The sequence below is a fragment of the Henckelia pumila genome, chromosome 2, assembly GCF_033568475.1.
Source record: "Henckelia pumila isolate YLH828 chromosome 2, ASM3356847v2, whole genome shotgun sequence".
Classification (NCBI taxonomy): Eukaryota; Viridiplantae; Streptophyta; class Magnoliopsida; order Lamiales; family Gesneriaceae; genus Henckelia; species Henckelia pumila.
The window spans coordinates 90,144,014-90,162,632 of NC_133121.1; the positions used below are offsets into that span (position 1 = coordinate 90,144,014).

At 33.5% G+C, this 18,619-nt stretch overlaps 1 protein-coding gene across 2 annotated transcripts; it reads right to left on the minus strand.

Annotated features, from left to right (window-relative positions):
• Positions 1 to 4,886: 4,886 nt before the first annotated feature.
• LOC140883684 (frataxin, mitochondrial) lies at positions 4,887 to 18,040 on the minus strand. Of its 2 annotated transcripts, XM_073290243.1 has the most exons (5): positions 17,689 to 18,040; positions 17,315 to 17,387; positions 6,011 to 6,058; positions 5,830 to 5,924; positions 4,887 to 5,237 (listed from the first exon to the last, which is right to left on the minus strand). In XM_073290243.1, exons 1-5 carry the CDS (start codon positions 17,943 to 17,945, stop codon positions 5,108 to 5,110), a joined length of 603 nt encoding a protein of 200 aa, XP_073146344.1. In that variant the 5' UTR covers positions 17,946 to 18,040; the 3' UTR covers positions 4,887 to 5,107. The 2 variants fall into 2 exon arrangements, with proteins under 2 accessions (XP_073146344.1, XP_073146345.1); XM_073290244.1 differs by lacking the exon at positions 6,011 to 6,058.
• Between the last annotated feature and the right edge of the window lie 579 nt (positions 18,041 to 18,619).

Genomic DNA, 18,619 nt, shown 5'->3' on the forward strand with positions numbered 1-18,619 from the left:
TCGAATAAAAGCTTAATCTAAAAACCACCGGTGACCCCTGCTACCAAGCCTTGGTCACCGACCAAACACTGATCTCGCTCTTGGTATATCTGCATACATGCGCCGTCGAGTGGGGTTTCCAAGAAACACAACAACATGGACGCGAGCGTCTATGTTCAGAACGTAAAGCATGGGTATACAAACCTGCTATGATGCATGCATATGACTGGGTACTACGTAGATTTCAAGTCTTGCTCAGTCTAGGCGTCAATGAGTATGTAGTACCATCTAGGGTCAACTCCGTTGGGTACATCCACACACTCGTCAGGATCATCATAGTGTTAGTCCCTGTCATCACGGCGTCACCCGGTGTCCGACAGTATAACAAAGAATATAAGGTTGAGCGACCTTACTACAAAGGCTATCTCGAAGGAGACTCGACTCAACATGAATATGCACATGCAGCATAATATATCAAAACAGTACAACATGTATCATGGCACATAATATGCAACACATAAGCATGCATACTCGCTGGATATCTTAGACAGTACTTTACGTACCTCAACTTCCGAACTGCATCGCTTCGGACCTTTCGATCTCCCTATGGTTTATGTTCGGAACTTCCGAAATACCCGAGTCAACTTTGACTCTTGGACCATTTTCTGACATTTGGTGTCGATTTCTTGGTCTGATTAATCGTATTAAAATATCTTAATCATGTTTAATCATTAAAGCTTGTAAAATATGATACGAGTTACAACAAGATATTCTCTAATACTACTAGGGAAATCGGACCATACCTGCGTCCAAAGTCAGTCCACTGATGTCGAAGGCCCCAACCTTGGCAGAGCTCCGCTAGCTACAAGTCCCCTAGCACCCCGCTAGTGCCCAAAATGGCTGGAAACACTCAAAAAATACTCTGAATCACACCAAATACCTAAAACATGCGGTAATTACGAGAAATATGCATTTTTCCACTTGTTTTATCATATTAAATCCCCTTAATAATATTTTATCATTTTTAACTTGTTTAACTAATATAATCACGTGAAACTGATTTCGGATTACTACATTTTTACTATATTAATAATAATATATTTTAAAGAAAAAGAGGATGGGTAAATGTGTTTGTTTTGAACATATATCACGTTACTTTTATCCATCAACTAAAGCTAACCTTAAGAGTTTGGAATACCCAAGTGTCGTCGCCTCTGTGACAGACACTCTCAATTGGAATTCTAGTATCCTTTACCAATTTATAAATGATGTATTGATTAGAGTCCTTTTGAAATACTATTAATAAAATTTTACTGAAACTTTTGTATTAAAGTTCACTTGAAATTTTATTTTTAGATCTTTTCTCCAACTTTACTATTAAACTCCTAATGAAACTGAGTCCTCCGAAAACTCCTACTCTCGACCACCCCAACTTCTATTCCTGTAGTAACCCAAAATCTGTTTTACATGATTGAGTGGGTAATCATGTTTACTATATGTAGTAGCGCGACTACTAATCAAGCTAATCTACTGTCTAAACATGATTAAGGGATTCTCATTTTAGTATAAGGAATTGATAATCGTATTCAGAATGATCAGAAATGGTTCCAAGAGCTTCAACTGTTGGGACAGTTCGGAAGCTCCGAAGAGCAGTTCGGAAGCACTGAACTGGTTTGGAAGCCAGTTTTGGCTATCGGAAGTACCGAGCAATTCAGAAGCTCTGAACTGGAGAACGGAATCTCCGATCTTGTGACAATCATACGGGGTATGGGTTTTGATCTGGGTGATTAGACTTGACATAGTTCGGAAGTTCCGAACTAGGGTTCGGAGGATCCGAACTGTGTCAGCAATAGTGTGTTTTCCAATCAAAGACACGCTTTCGATAGAGGGAGTTCGGAAGGACGATCGGTAGTTCTGAAGTACGTTTGGAAACTTCGAACTAGGAATCGGAAGTTCCGATCGTGGTCTATAAATAGGGGCCGAGAACTTCATTTTCCTTCACTCATTCCCTCAGTTTCCTCTCGTTTTCTAGCTATATTTTGGGATTTTCGGGCAACGTATTCGAGGGCCAATCAATAGTGAGACGCTGCTGGGATCATAACGGAGTTGTGCCTAAGTTTTGAGGTCATCGTCGTCAAAAGAGCTGACTACAGACGCAGGTATATCACTAGATTATGATTAGCTTCAGTGAGTAACTATTATCTAGTTAAGACTTTTAGTAGTTATTTAGTGATACGGTGATTGTCTGCTTATATGTTTGGACTAGAGTGTCGTTATCGCTAGGTTACTTATTCTGAAAGGTTCGAAGAATCAGCGGATGAGTTATGATTAGAGGTGAAATGTTACTCGAACCCAGAGCTAGCTGGTTTTCTCCAAAATGCGTTAAGGCGTAACAGTTGACTGAACATTTAGGGGTAAATCACTTTTTTGGTGCGGGCCACGAGAGCGGTACCTTATGACTTTATGACATAGCTTAATTATTTAACCCCTAAAATTAAACAAATCCTAATTAATAATAATAATAATAATAATAATAATAATAATAATAATAATGAGCGTGATATTTACACTCCAATTCTTGTTAAATATACTCCATATTTAATTTTTGTTGTATATATTGACAATGATACCCTCTTATTGATTTTTATATTTTTAGTAAATTTATTAATGATGATATTAATTCCTAAAATAAATTACTTAAAACATTAAATACGTAAAAATTTAGAAAACAATATTACAAACATAAATCATTACCTTATTAATTATCGCTACTTTTGTTTTCGGTTTCTTTTTACCATTTTTTATTTTTTATTTTTAATTTTTTTCAATCAGGTGATATTTCATTCCCATATTTTAATATCTTATTCCATGATGATATTTTTATTATAAATATTAAAAATTTAAATTTTCAAGTAAAATATATTTTAAAAGTAATAAAATAGTTAATATATTTGTTTGTATTTTTTATAATAAAAAATGGTTATGGTAATGTTCACAATATTTTATTAAAATTATAAAATTTACCGTTAGACATTTTTTTTAAAACAAATAAAATAATATAAACTAAAAATAATTATTTTTTAAAATTATGTAATAAATAAAATTATTTAAATTTGTATTTTATTCCAAATTTTTACACCCCAATATTATGTATATATGATAGAAAATTATAGTAAATGACTGAAAATAATGAAGGAAAATTTTCAGAAATTAATCAATTATATTATTAATATATATACTTGAAATAGACTAATGAAGAAAATGATATAATTGCCAATTTATACCATAAAACTTAAAGGTAGAGTGCATTTAATAAAATATGAAGTGTAAATATCAATGCCCTAATAATAATAATAATAATAATAATAATAATAATAATAATAATAATAATTTTATTATTATTATTATTATTATTATTATTATTATTATTATTATTATTATTATATCTTGAACACACACAATGTGTGTGGAAAATAAACATTTTCTTCATATATAAAAATTAAATAAATTTAAAAGATGTTTAATTATTTAAAAATAATTTCAAAAATAATTACCTATGCTATCTTAATAATAGGATTAAAATATTTAAAAACTTCTGAAAAATATGTTTAAAAGATCTAAATCAAAATATTTGAGAAAAAACAAAAAAAAATCACAAAAAATGATATAATATAGAGTGGTAAGATAAAAATATTAGTTGTTCTTTTATATTTAATTAAAAATATCGAACCGAATGTTCTAAACTTAAACTGGTGTGCTCTTAGATTAAATTAATGTTCTAAATGACGGTCGAGACGACCATCAACCGCACTGCCTTAGCCTTAGGATAAAGCTGAAAAAACGGTAAATTCAAATAAAAAAAACTAAATATAGAGCCGAACCGAAAATCGGATTTTGAAATTCAGATATAAATGTTAAACCGAAATTTATTTGGTTGGGTTTTGGATTATATATGTCAAAACCGAACCGACGAAAAAAATAGAAATTTCATTAAATTACTAAATTTATTTATATTATATATTTTATGAGATGATATGTAGTGAACGAAGGATCATTTATGATAATTTTTAGTTGATTATTGTCTATTTAAGTCATTTAGGTTTTGAATTTAAATATTTTACAAATAAATCATTTAAAAAGATAACATATTATATTTTAGAATATATTTATATTATTAATAAAAATAATTATATCAAAACCGAATTAACCGATCGAAATAATCGAACCGTTTTTGTAGAAAACCGAATTGAACGATGAAAACGGTTCAGATATCGAATTATATATTTCTAAAACCAAAAATCGAAAAAAAAAATCGAAAATCGAATCGAACCGACCGATGAGCACCCCTATTTATAAGTAGTCAAATGTGAGCTAGGGTGAGCGAAACGGGCAAAAATCAACAAACTTTCAAAAAATCTTATTATTAATACATTATAAAATTTTTATTTAAATATAATAGCCAACTCAATCATCCATATTTAATTTATGCACATTATTTCAAAAAACAAAAAACAAAAAAATTATGCACATATTACATGATTATATATGATTATGTACAAAATATAGTGAAAGACTCATGTAGGTGGTCACTGACCGTCTACCGCCGTTACAACACTAGATCAAATCTCTTGTTCGACCTTTTATTGAACCAGCCAGACTTCTTTCTAAGAAGATGAATTCAACAGCATTGATAGTTCATGAGATGTTTCCAAGAAACAAATTATGCCGCCCGGCTGGCCTACTCTTCGAAACTTTATCTTACCCCCTTTTTGAATAAAATCTAAAACCTTAAATTATGTCTAAAATCTTGAACATAATATTTTCTAAATTTATACAAATTCATTATGCAAAATCTGTAGCGCCGAAAATTCCACCAAATGCCCGCTTGCCCGTGCTAGACCAGTGAATAAATATTCGAAACTTTATTACCATTAGTTCTCGAAAAACCCCATATGATCAATATATTGACATAATGACATGCTACAAAACATAACTTACAATGATCTGAAACTATAAATTAAGAGTAGAAGGAAAAAAGAGAAGTGAAAAAAGGAACTTTGCTAGTGTACTTCTGCCGGGATTTGTAGCAGAGACGGTTCCCTTGAAAATAAGACCCGGTGCAAGAACCTTAAGACAGATGAACTGGTTCTCCGCAGAGCTGTAGCAATTCAGTTTCCAACACTTTGATCAAGTCTTGTCCAGTTCGCCTATAAATCCATGCTCGAGAATGTTGATCCCAATCGAATCTAGATGGGCCACTGCAATAAAGAACCAAATATTAAACAGGAAATCCCTAGATGCAACTTTCTAAACAGTTAAAATAACTAAACACACAATGTCCCATTCTTGCTAGACACCGCTCAAGCGTTTATTGGAGCGGGACTCTTAATCAAGATAAAATAGCTTGATGTATTCCATCATACTTTTAGCTTCTTGTGTCAAGATTCGAAGTTTCAAAATGAAAGATCTTCAAACATGGTTTTGTAACTTTTGTCATACTTATAGGACTTCGGTAAAAAAATAAAATAAAATACAGGTGACGTCGAACTGAATCTCAAGAAGCTTGGTTAATTTTCATTGCTCACGCAAGGAATAGCATATTCCTTTTGTTTATACAACATCCCTATCTTTAGCTTGCCTTAGTTTGGTGGTAAGAGTCATAGGCCAGCCTAATCCAAGATCTTTAGACGGACTGCTTTAAAGGGTTTGTAAACAATTAGAAGGACTTTCTTATAATACCATTGAAGCAGGAAAAAAAACAGAACTAAAGCCGAAAACTGACAGAACAAGGTGCAAACAACTGTACGTGGTCGAACACATATGATATGGTGAAATTTGAGGAATCCATACCTCACTGGTGATGACATCCAAATCTGTCTGTTTGGGGTTTGCTTGTTAATGACATAAGTCCCCAAACTCCCAAGCTTCAAGGTTAACACCTCATTCTACAAAACGAATTTCAAGTTCTCTCAAAATAAGACGCATATAAAACATGCTGATAACTACACTATAAAAAGATAATCTCTCTCACCCCATAGTCAACATCGTAGCCATCAATTTCTACAGAGTCGCCATACTCCTATATTGAGACAATTAATATAAAACAAAGCATATCCAGTCAATTTCATCTCGTTGTGACTTAAAACACAAGCAAATCTATAACTTAAAAGAAACGGAGATTCATTTAATTTTGTCTTAATTTTCTGATTTGATGATAACAAAAATACAATAATGTTTCGAGTCTTTCGACCAAGTATACAGTACACAAATCAAGCAACCAAGGCCCAAAAAACCATGTCCCTGTCGTGTTGTCCATATGTCCCCGAGAACAGAATAATTCCAAGTCCTGGGCATTGCTGAGTGCTACATGGTGATTGTCTGAGAACCAAACACAATGGGCAAAATGATTTCTCCGTGACGGAAAATAGACTCGAATCTTTCGAATCAAATCGAATAAAAAACAATTCGATATAGGATCGTTTGTAGTTGATTTACTAATCTTCCTTTCGACGATAATAAAACCTCGATGATCCGGATCCAATCACGAACGGAAAGGAAACGATTTTCACAATCCAAATGCTAAATAAATGTGTTAGGATTTTTTGATGCAATATGGAATCAAATGTCTCGACTCTCTCAATCTTTTGTTTTAGATTTTTGCTGATGATCACAAAATTGGAGTTGGAAGTTGTTTTTTATTTCCAATAGAAATAACTACTCCCTCTTATAATTCAAAATCAAAATTTTGAATTATTTGGGTCGGGTCAGCCCTCATAGGCGACCCGTTGAACCATCTCTTTAATTTCTTACATCTCCCACTCACACATGAGGGCTAGACATCTTTCATAGATAGATCATAATCATATACCACCAATTCCATACTAGCAAATGGATCGTGTGACCAACGAGCATGTTAACTAAGAGCTCATAGCCATACACTTGTTAAGGATATATAGCAGCTCAATTCAAAGTATTCATGAGGAAATTTACTCGTTATACCCCAGATTTATTTTATTACACTAATCAACGTATCTCTTGTCCCATACATAATAATAAGAGCATAGTTGATTAAAATATTAATCTATATTCATGTATTCACAATTATGTTCTAACAACTATGTTTAACATAATTAGCCGGCAAGTGAATACAAAATGAGTGTCAAAATAAATCTTCTTTTCCCCCTTAAATCTTTCAATCTCTATTTTAGCTGTTTTCTTAGACATGTATCGCATTACCGAATCATCCATAGTTGTTGGTAGCATGCTAAAGTAGCGACGCTAAAATAAAATTGAAAGAAATCGTTGAAAGTTTTGGGGGTATAAGATTAGGTTTGTTTTTAAACCTATGGATCTCACACAATGAGTTGGGACTCATCTACTCATTATCCAGATAGTCTTTCAGCACACGTGGTATGAAAACACGTGCTACGATGTGCTTTTCCTCCTTTTTGGAAGCGCATGTCACATATAAAATATTCACATCGTACAGATCTTAGTTCAAGTGTGTCTCAACACTTAACTTGAGTTTTCACCTCTTTTATCCTCCAAACATATATCGATATATTGAAAACTCTAATCTGGCTATCATACAAGTTTAATGGATTCTGGGAAAATTCCATTCTGATTACAATTAAAAATTTAATGAAGTAATCTCATCTTGGTAATTCATGACCAAGGCAACATATGTGTATATTTGTTCACTACAAAATCAATACTGTCTCATTTCTGCATGTTTCCCAGCATCAGATGCGATTGCTCGTGTGAGAGAGTCAATCTCAACTTGTCTGACATACCTTTAATGCGCAGATAAAAAATTCATAAAGTAAATGTGTACACATAGCGCATAATAAACATTCTTATAATAATGAGCACAATGTCTTAATTATTCATGTGTAATGCTAAAATCACATCCTACGTAGTCCAAGAGATCTCACATGATCTATAAAGATATCTCTTGGTATTGGCTTAGTAAAAGGATCAGCCACCATCATACGCGTAAGCATGTATTTCAAAGTCACCTCCTTCTTTTCAACAATATCTTTGATGAAGTTGTACTTTGTATCGATATGTTTGGTTTTTCCATGATATTAGGATCTTTTGTGTAAGCAATTGCTGATTGATTATCGCAATAAACTGTTACAGCTCCTACTGGATTGCTTACTACACCTAAATGATCTAGAAATCTTCTCAACCAGACACTTTCTTGCACTGCAGTAGCACACGCCACAAATTCTGCTTCCATTGTGGATAGAGATACACATGTTTCTTGCTTCTCCAAGATATGCATCCACCATTTAACAAGAAAGCATATACAGAGGTGGATTTACGCTCATCTAAATCACCACCCCAGTCAGCATCTGTGTCTCCCATCAGTGTTAGATCATTTCCCTGTTAATAGAGGAAATAATTCGTAGTGTCTTTTAGGTACCTCAGAATCCTTTTAACCGCACTCCAGTGTCTTCTTCAGGGATTAGATTGATACCTGCTGACCAGACCCACGACATAACAAATATCGGGATGAGTACAAATCATTGCGTACATCAAACTCCCAACTGCACTAGAATATGGTATTTTGGACATCTCATGGATTTCATCAAAAGTGTTTGGGCACGGGCACATTTCACGAAGGGAAAATTAGCAATTTGGTCCTGTATGTTGACCTCTTTTGGTTTTGGTCATGTATATTTTCATGTTTTGGAAAAGATACAATAACTTTGATATGTTTTTGGTTTTGAACTTGTATGTTGTCATGTTTTGAAAAATGTACAATAAATTGGATATTTTTTTGGTTTTGATCCTGTATGTTTTCATGTTTTGGAAAAGATACAACTTTGATATTTTTTTTAATTTCATCCTGTGTTACCAGAACTCTCGAGAGCTGTCGGGTTTTGCTTAGTTGACATAAGATTTCGTCAACTTGGCACCTATTAATTTTCATGTGATATAATTTGGGTTCAATTTGAGCAAAATTAACTATAAAAAAAATTAAAATATAAAAGAAAAATACGTGAATCATTTTCCTCAAACAAAATTTCACACAAACAAAAATATAATTATAGGGTCGGCCCCCTTTATCTCAACAAAAGGGATTTAAATGACTAAATTTTCTATCACGTGGCTTGCATATGGATACACAGCCCGCCATTTACCTCGAAGGTAATTTTATTAAAACAAAAACTTAACCAAAATTTATTGGATTTTATTATTTAAGAGGGGTAGAATACGATTTGGACTCGGCCGCTTCAATTAGATTTTTGTTTGTGAAAAGGTTTTTTTGAGATAAATGATTCACGTATTTTTTATATATTTTTTAGGTTTTTTTGTTATTTTTAGTTAATTCTGCTTATGTGGAATCCAATTTAAGCCACATAATAATCAATAAGTGTCATGTAGGTAAAATATTATGTTAACTAAGCAAAACATGATATCTATCTCGAGTCATGACAACATAGAGGACAAAAACAAAAAAAAAATATCCAAATTATTGTATCTTTTCCAAAAGATGACAACATGTAGGACCAAAACAAAAAAAATATCCAAGTTATTATACATTTTCCAAAACATGACAACATACAGGACAAAAACAAAAATAATATCCAAGTTATTGTATATTTTCCAAAACATGACAACATACAGGATCAAAACAAAAAACAAAAAACATGCAAACATACAGGACCAAAATGCTAATATTCTCTTTCACGACTTAAGCTATCGCCTTTGGCCACAGGAGTATCAATGGGTTTGCAATTCAACATTTTAAATCGCTCTAGAACCTTTCTAATGTAAGATTCTTGAGACAATGCAAGCAGTCTCTTAGAACGATCTCTGTGAATTTTAACACCTAGAATGTAATCCGTCTCACCCATGTCCTTCATCTCAAAATTCGAGGACAACCACTTCTTAATGGTTTTTATATACTTCTTGTCATTTCCAACTAACAATATGTAATCGACATAAAGAGATAGAATAACAAACTTTTTGTTGGATCTCTTCACATAAACACAATTGTCTTCATCAATCATATTGAAGTCATATGAGATTATCGCTTTGTGAAATCTCAAATACCATTGTCTAGACCTTTATTTACAAACATTATTTTCTTGACCTTTAGCAACAAAACCTACTAGTTGTTTTTTTTTTTTTTTTTTTTTTTTTAAAAGGTGGCATAGCCACTTATTATATAAACACAACAACACAAACACCAAATAGAGAGGGGGACTAGACCAAGACCTCTTCAAATGGTACAAAAGTACATCAGAACATAAGACATAAAAGACTACAAGAGTCCATAATACAAAATAAATCATCAGTGGGCAAGGAGAAACTTGCAGTAAATGCCCACCTAAAAAAAACCAACATCAAAACAGCTACTCAAGGAGGACGCCCTGAGGAAGCACGCTGTCGACGCTGCTGAGTCAAAGATCCATACCGCTTCTGAGAGCGCGTGCGAACTGATAGGAAGGGGGAATGACTCGAAGAGGCAGCAGGAGCCGTCGAAATCTTCGCCTTTCTTCCACTATCCGTAGTAACATCCAACACTGGAGGACATACAGGATTTGTAGGAGCAAATCCCAAGCTCTGAACATCAGTAGGGACAACTGGCAGTGGTGTAACAAAAGGCACCACCTCTATCTGTCCAGACTCATCTTCAATGACCAACTGCGAGTCCGAAGCAGAACTAACACCAATAGCAGGGATGCCACCCGAAGCAACATCCTGACCAACATCCTCTTTGAAGTTTCGGAGGACTTCAAAGGAATTCCTCAAAGACTGAGGTAACACACGACGCGGGGGCTGACGATACCGTTGTCTACCTCTCTGAACAGTCCATCCATTTTTTCTTTTATTGCATTCATCCATTTGTCCCTCGAAGGACAAGATAGAGCATCATCTATGTTTTTAGGCTCTTCTTCATCAACTGAAATATGATATATGTGTGCCCCTCAATCTCATAATGACGTTTAGGCATACCTTTCCTATTACTCTTTCGAAATTGGAGATCAGATGAATCAACGTGATCAGGATTACTCCCACTCAGATCGTATGAATCATCTTGAGCAGGACCATTAGGATTTCTCCCACTCTGATCAGATGAATTATTGTGATCAGGATTTCTACCATTGGGATCAAACAACTCATCCACTTGAATTTTTGATGACTCATTTGTCAACAACCCGTTATCTAAATCAGATAACTCAAATAAAGGTTCATTCCCCTTTATTTCAACTCTCTTAGGAAAGTCATTCTCAAGAAATTTTACATTTCGTGATTCAATCTCAGTAATGCTTCCATCATCTTGTTCACCAATGAACACGTAACCCTTAGAATACTCAGAGTATCTAATAAAAATACATTTCTTTTCTCGCGGACCCAACTTTCCATATTTACTTGTAGAATAAAAAATATAAGCAGCTCATCCCCAAGGTCTAAGGTTACTGAGATCCGATTTTCTATCGGTCCAAAGTTCATATGGCGTGGAAGTAACTGACTTTGAAGATACCTTGTTTAGGATATAGGCCGCAGCTAATACAGCATCGCAAAAAAAAAAGGCAAATTAGCTTGCGCCATCATGGACCTCGTCATATCTAACAATGTTCTATTCCTTCTCTCAGCAACACCATTTTGCTGCGGTGTGTAAGGAGTAGTCAATTGTCTAATTATTCCTTTTTCATTACATAGATATTCACGACCTCTGTCAGTTCTCAAGGCCTTTATGGTTTTGTCCATTTGGTTTTCCACTTCATTTGCATAACGTCTAAAACATTCCAATGCTTCAGATTTATGTGAAATCAAATGGACATGACCATAACGAGTGACATCATCTATAAACGTAATGAAGTGAGAGGCTCCATGTCTAGCCTTCACACTCATTGGACCACATATATCTGAATGAATCAATTGCAATGGAAATTCTGCCCTAATTACTTTTCCAAATGGTTTCCGTGTCATTTTACCAGCAAGAAAGTGTTAACAGTTCGAAAAATCAACTTTGGAAATAGAACCCAATAGTCCCACTTTCATGAGTCGATTCATCCTATCTTTTACGATGTAACCTAATCTAGCATGTCAAGTATAAGCATCCACATTTGCATTACTAGAAGATTTGATGGTCTGCCAAGGTGTCTATGAAGAAAGTGTTTTTTTTAAACATTTGTCATATTTGTTTGTCTAATGGTGCAATTATTTAAAGACAAATTGATTATTATATATAAAATTAGATGCATAGTTAGACTTTTTGATGTTCTTATGAACTTGAACAAAGTCCTATTATTTTCTTTAAAGAAAACCGCATGCATGATCATATTAGAAATTAAATGGCTTCATTTTTTTCAAATTTCACAAGATCAGATTTCATAGTGGTGAATCAAAGTATCTAAGTGAGTTAAATAAAAATAAATATATTAGGTCGATGCATGTTTCTAGTAGCCATTTGACTTACATGCAGATTATGAAAACAGAAAAAATGACATACAACATAGTTGGGAAAATCATTTTTTTTGTTATGGCTAATGTGATCAATAATAATAAGAGTTTCATGTGTTTAATATAAAAGGAAAGTTTGCCAATAAGATTGAGAATGAGAGATCATGATGTATGGAAATTTTCATCTTGACTATTAAATATTATGGTTGGCTTTGTGTCCAGTATAATATTTACTCTCATCTTATATAGATATGGCAAGAATTAGACACACTCTTAGCATCTTTCGGGGAGCATCTTATACTTCAAAGAGCCTCAGAACGAATAGAAAAGTTGTACATGTTTAAGAATTATAAAATGGATCACATACACAATATGGCTCAACATATTAAAGTTTGGGAGGACATGCGTATATAACTTGTACATTTGGGTTATTATTTTCGAGATTATGATAAATTTCGAATCTTGAAAGATTTTTTGTCTGGACATTGGAAGAGCATATTCGATGAAATAATTAACGAAAAATAATTAACGAAAGGGAATATTCGTCGATCTTCCTTAATTATTTACAATCGTCGCTGATTAAAAGATGGAGGAAAGAGGTAGAAATCGAGATGAAGAAGTCATTATCTTTAAGTATAAATACGGGTGCTCGCCTCTTGAAGTTCGCTCGATCTGACAGACTCTCAAAAGGAATGACCAAAATGATTACCCGCGTGTGCAATGAAAAGAAATTAGATCTTCTTTAGGAAGATGACTTGTAATAATCTGTGTTTCTATGTTTAGTTTAAAATGTGTTATATGAACATCTTATATGACAAATGTAATGTAGTTTATGTTTTATTTGTATTTGAATATTATCATGTTGTAAACTTTGATGTTAATTTATTTTTAATACATGTTTGTCTACATTTGTCTATTTGAAATTTATTGAGATATTCCAAGTTAAGTGGGAGTTTTAGTCTGCAATAATTTGAGTGATTCTCACCTAAAATCAATTGATTTTTTTTTTAACTTTGAAATTAAATTTATGATAATGCAACATTAGGATTGTAGATGATGATTGAGATTAGTGAACTTTCGAGTCTATACCATATGTTAAATCATCATAGATGTTAATTACAAGTGCAAAACTAATGTGTACATTTAATGAGCATTAACATGTGTTACAGACCATGGCATCCATAGACTTGTAAGATAAGAGTTCGGCCACCATGCAACTCAAGTTTGCAAGTACCGATCCCTTTGACTTCAACTTTTGCATTATTTCCTACATATATCCATCTCGTGCCACAAGGAACTCGACGAAAATCTACAAACGCTTCACAATCACTAATTACATGATTTGTTGCTCCTGAGTTTACAATCTCCACACAGGATAAGATTCAGTTAATAAAACAGTACTAGAGGCACATATAGTACTCACAAAAGCGTTAGTAAGTGCAACCTTTTTAGGCTCAGGGCACTCACGAGCGAAATGACCAAATGTTTCACAATTGTAGCACTTCATTTTGCTCTTATCTTTCTTCATCCCAAACCTCTTACGCTTATTCTTTTGGTTTGGCTTGATATTGTTCTTCTTGGATGCTTCCACAACATTCTTATATTTACTGTTTTTCTTCCCGTTCTTATAGCATATAAAGCCCGAAGATTTCTTGGAACTAGATTCCGCCACAAGCGCACTTGTCATGGACTTAGCAGCACCAAGCCGCTCATCCTCAAGTTCAACATGGCGAGCAACATCAGAGAAAGTATTAATGCTATCATTGTGAGTCAGATTGACTTTCAGATGCTCCCACATGTCGGGAAGAGATCGGATCAAAGCTTGAACCTGCTGCTCATCGGAGAGAATATGACCAGCCAGCCGATGTCAATTCACGTGTCATGTTTGACATAGTTCTCAAATGTTGTTAGATGCCGGCTTGTTTCTTGTAAGTGTCAAACTTGATTGTCAATATGCCTTAGGTGGGTGACAGTGGTACCTTCATATTTCTCCCTAAGGTACACCCAAATGTCATGAGCAGTAGGATGATGTTCACATTCATGGATGAGATCATCAATCACAGAGCTAACCAGAATAGCACGAGCAGTGGAATCTTTCTTTTTCCATGCTTGGTAAGCTACTGGATCTCTCCTTCGCTGAACAATGTTACCCACACCGGGATCCTACATGATTTGGTTGATACCCTCTAAGTCATCTTACTCATCAAGCACATACCAAATCTTATGATGTCAAGTATCATAATTGTCACCATTCAGTTTGTCACCTTCGTTAAGATCAACAATGATAGATTCGGATGCCATGGTCCGTATATTTTAAAGGTGATAACACATGTCAATGCTTATTAAATGTACACATTAGTTTTGTACTTGTAATTAACATCTATAATGATTAGGCTCGAAAGTTCACTAAGTTCCCAATCATCATCTACAATCCTAATGTTTCATTATCATAAATTTAATTTCAAAGTTACAAAAAATATATATCAATTGATTTTAGGTGAGAATCACTAAACTTCTTCCAACCTAAAACTCCCACTTAACTTGGAATATCTCAATAAATTCCAAATAGACATATGTCGACAAGCATGTATTAAAATAAACTAACATCAAAGTTTACAACATGCTAATTTTCAAACACAAATAAAAACATAAACTACATTACATATGCCACATAACATGTTCATATAAGACATCTTAAACTAAACATAGAAAACACAGATTAAGTCATCTTCCTAAAAAAGATCTAATTTCTTTTCATTGCACATGCGGGTTATCATTTTGGTCATTCCTTTTGAAAGTCTATCAGATGGAGCAAACTTCAAGAAACGAGCACGGTATTTATCCTTAAAGATAATGACTTCTTCATCTCGAGTTCTATCTCTTTCCTCCATCTTTTAATCAATAATGATTGTAAGTCATTAATAAAGATCGACAAATATTCTCTTCCGTTAAGTATTTCATCGATTATGCTCTTCCAATGCCCGGGTAAGCTCGAATCTTTCGAATCAAATCGAATAAAATTCATAATTCGATATAAGATCGATTGTAGTCAATTTACTAACCTTTCTTCAACCGATAGAAAAAACTCGATGATCCGGATCCAATCACGAACGGAAAGGATACGATTTCCACAATCCAAATGCTTAAAATTGTGAGATAGAATGTTGATGCAATTTCTGAAGAAAAAGTCTCCCGGCCCTTCACTTTCTAATTGAGATGATTGAAAGTTAATCTCTTATTATCCAAGATAATGAGAGTTAAAAGAGTAGTTAAGAAGCTACTCCCTTCAAATTATCATTTTGAATTAATTGGTTGGGGTCGGGTCAGCCTCATGGGCCACTCGTTAAATTATTTCTTACATTTTGCAATTTCTAATCCTTTTATTTTATTTAAATTAAATAATTGTTCTTCTTCTGATTGCACTATTTATAAAAAATTATCAGGTTGTCCACATCCGAGGGAAAAAAATTATCAAAACAAACCGAATATGGTTTCTCTCATCGATATGAAGCAGAAGAAGAATTCACTAAAACATTTCTTCATATCATTTTCCAGTTAGAACATCAACTAACATGGCTCTGATACCAATGACGAAAAATAGACTCGAATCTTTCGAATCAAATCGAATAAAAAACTATTCGATATAGTATCGTTTGTAGTTGATTTACTAACCTTCCTTGCGGCGATAATAAAACCTCGATGATCCGGATCCAATCATGAACGGAAAGGAAACTGTTTTCACAATCCAAATGCATGTGATATGATTTTTTGATGCAATATGGAATTAAATGTCTCGGCTCTCTCAATCTTTTGTTTTGGACTGCCGATGATTACAAAATGGGAGTTGGAAGTTGTTTTTTTATTTCCAATAGAAATAACTACTCCCTCTTATAATTCAAAATCAAACATTTGAATTATTTGGGTCGGGTCAGCCCTCATGGGCGACCCGTTGCCCCATCTCTTTAATTTCTTACGCTCCGCACACAGGATATTCAACTTATGGATGAGTTTCAATATAGAAGTTGAACCAAAAGACAGGTTGCAACCCAGATATTTAAGGAATGTTTACTGCCAAAAAGCTTACTGCCCCGATATCCTGAACACCTAAGTTTGTATATTAGATGTTAGTTCAAAATTCTAAAATTATAGTCATTAGATATTCCATACGAGTCCCAAGCTGTCATGAACCAAATCATGACAAAATGACCAGTTTGAATATGCTGCATTTTAGGGGATGAGAACTTCCAAAGCTCGTATTTCATTCAGTTTTTCAGAGTGTGAGACTTACCTTATAAGTCTTTCCCATTCTTGTAACATAGATTTGATCTATAATTTTTACACACTAGAAAATGTATGTTTTGAGTTCTTTGAGTCACTGTTATAAGTTCTTTCAATACCAAGTTACCAACCAAGGCTGAAACTAGCATAAATCACTGACCTATGAAGGTGGTCTGATACATGTGGCTGTACTTCAAGCCCTCAAGGCTGAGAAGACACAATTAGCATGCGATCCCTTGGAGTCCTCAAGACCGATAGATTATAGAGAAATTCTTGGTGAAGTAAGACAAATGTTTGATCATTAACCTTGTAACAAATTTCTTGCTCTTTATCGCTTTCGTTTAATTTTCTTTTTTTATTATTACTTGTTATAGTTTAATATTCTTTTTTTATTATTACTTGTTATATATCTATTCGAATGACATCAAGTCTTTCTGGTTTAATTCTAAGTGTTCGCAAATTCATTTCAGCCCTCTCTTCAGATTTAACACATGGTATGAAAAGTTGAAAAGCATAAATAAGATTGTAAATCCAATAACTACGAACATCAATAAAAAGCCACTAATTAATATGTTGATCCAATTGAGAATAGCATCAAGTACTTGCGCATACAAGATAAAATCATAATCATTACCTCAAGCTTTTGAAGAAGGTTATGGATGGTTGAATTAGCCAACTTGTGATATTCATCTTCCTGCATTACAGAACTGTAAACAATTTATCAGTAGCCCAATCTCTCCCCAAATCAATCACAAATTTTCCAGATATCTCACACTGACAACTCATCAAACAATATATAGGCAAATCAAAGCACCGCATCACCTCCACCAATCGCAAAACGAACACGCAGAAACATAAAGATTGTTCATTTGCATTTAAGAAGACTAAATGGTACGGAGATAAATCCTTTAAAGATGAAATTTTTAACAATTCTAAACAGGTAAACTACCCATCTTCAACTTTCCCACTTTTGTATCAATTTCCCGAGTTTAAGAAGAGATGTCTTACAGGTAATCAATTGCAGCAGGGCCTAAAGAACCCTCGATCGCAGAAGAGTAATAGCGATGATAACCGATGCTACAGTGTGAGAATTTTGAAAGCAATAGAGGAGAGGATTGGAGAAGAGAAGCGGTGGCATGTTGTTGAGGAGAAATCAAGGAATCTTGGGTTGAGATTGAGCATGGAGAGGGTACTGACAAAGGTTTCAGAGCTCGTGACAATGTTCTTCGCAAAGGAATCAACTTCCAAGTTGAGTGGGCAGCCATGGCAACAGGAGGCAGCTTCTTGATTCCCAGATTCTCCAAAAATTATTTTGTTTACGGAGTTAGGTTTTGTGCAAGGTGATCTTGGTTTTTCATAGTCCTCGAAATAAAATACTTTTCATGAATATCATTGCACATAATTAAACCCTGACACGATATCACTTGAGTTTTCGTGTAGTATTATTTATATTAACTACTTGTGTTTGGATATCTAAAAATTATGATTTGCAATTAAAATTAGAATTGGATTTGGAATTGTATTTTAAATATATGAAATTGGAATTTCATTTTGGTATTTGGAAAAAAGTTAAAATATATTTTGAAATTTGATGGTATAAATTTTATATAAATGGTCTCTTTTTTTTAGTAATTAAAAACAATTTTATTTATTAAAATAACACTCGTTATCTTTGTTAATATTTTTTAATTTTTAAATTTAATAGTTTTTTTAACAAAATTTAAACTATATCGTTATCAATTTTAAACTTTTGAATATTTAATTTATCACATTAATTTTAAAAATAACATGTAATTAATTAACATAAAAATTTTATGTATATATGCACGCATCGTGTGCAGGACGCTAGCAGGTAATGAGGTAATGATGGATGAGTTTGATACAAAACATTTACATAAATCTAATTGTTTTCAAATGTTTTATTTTATTTTTAAAAGAT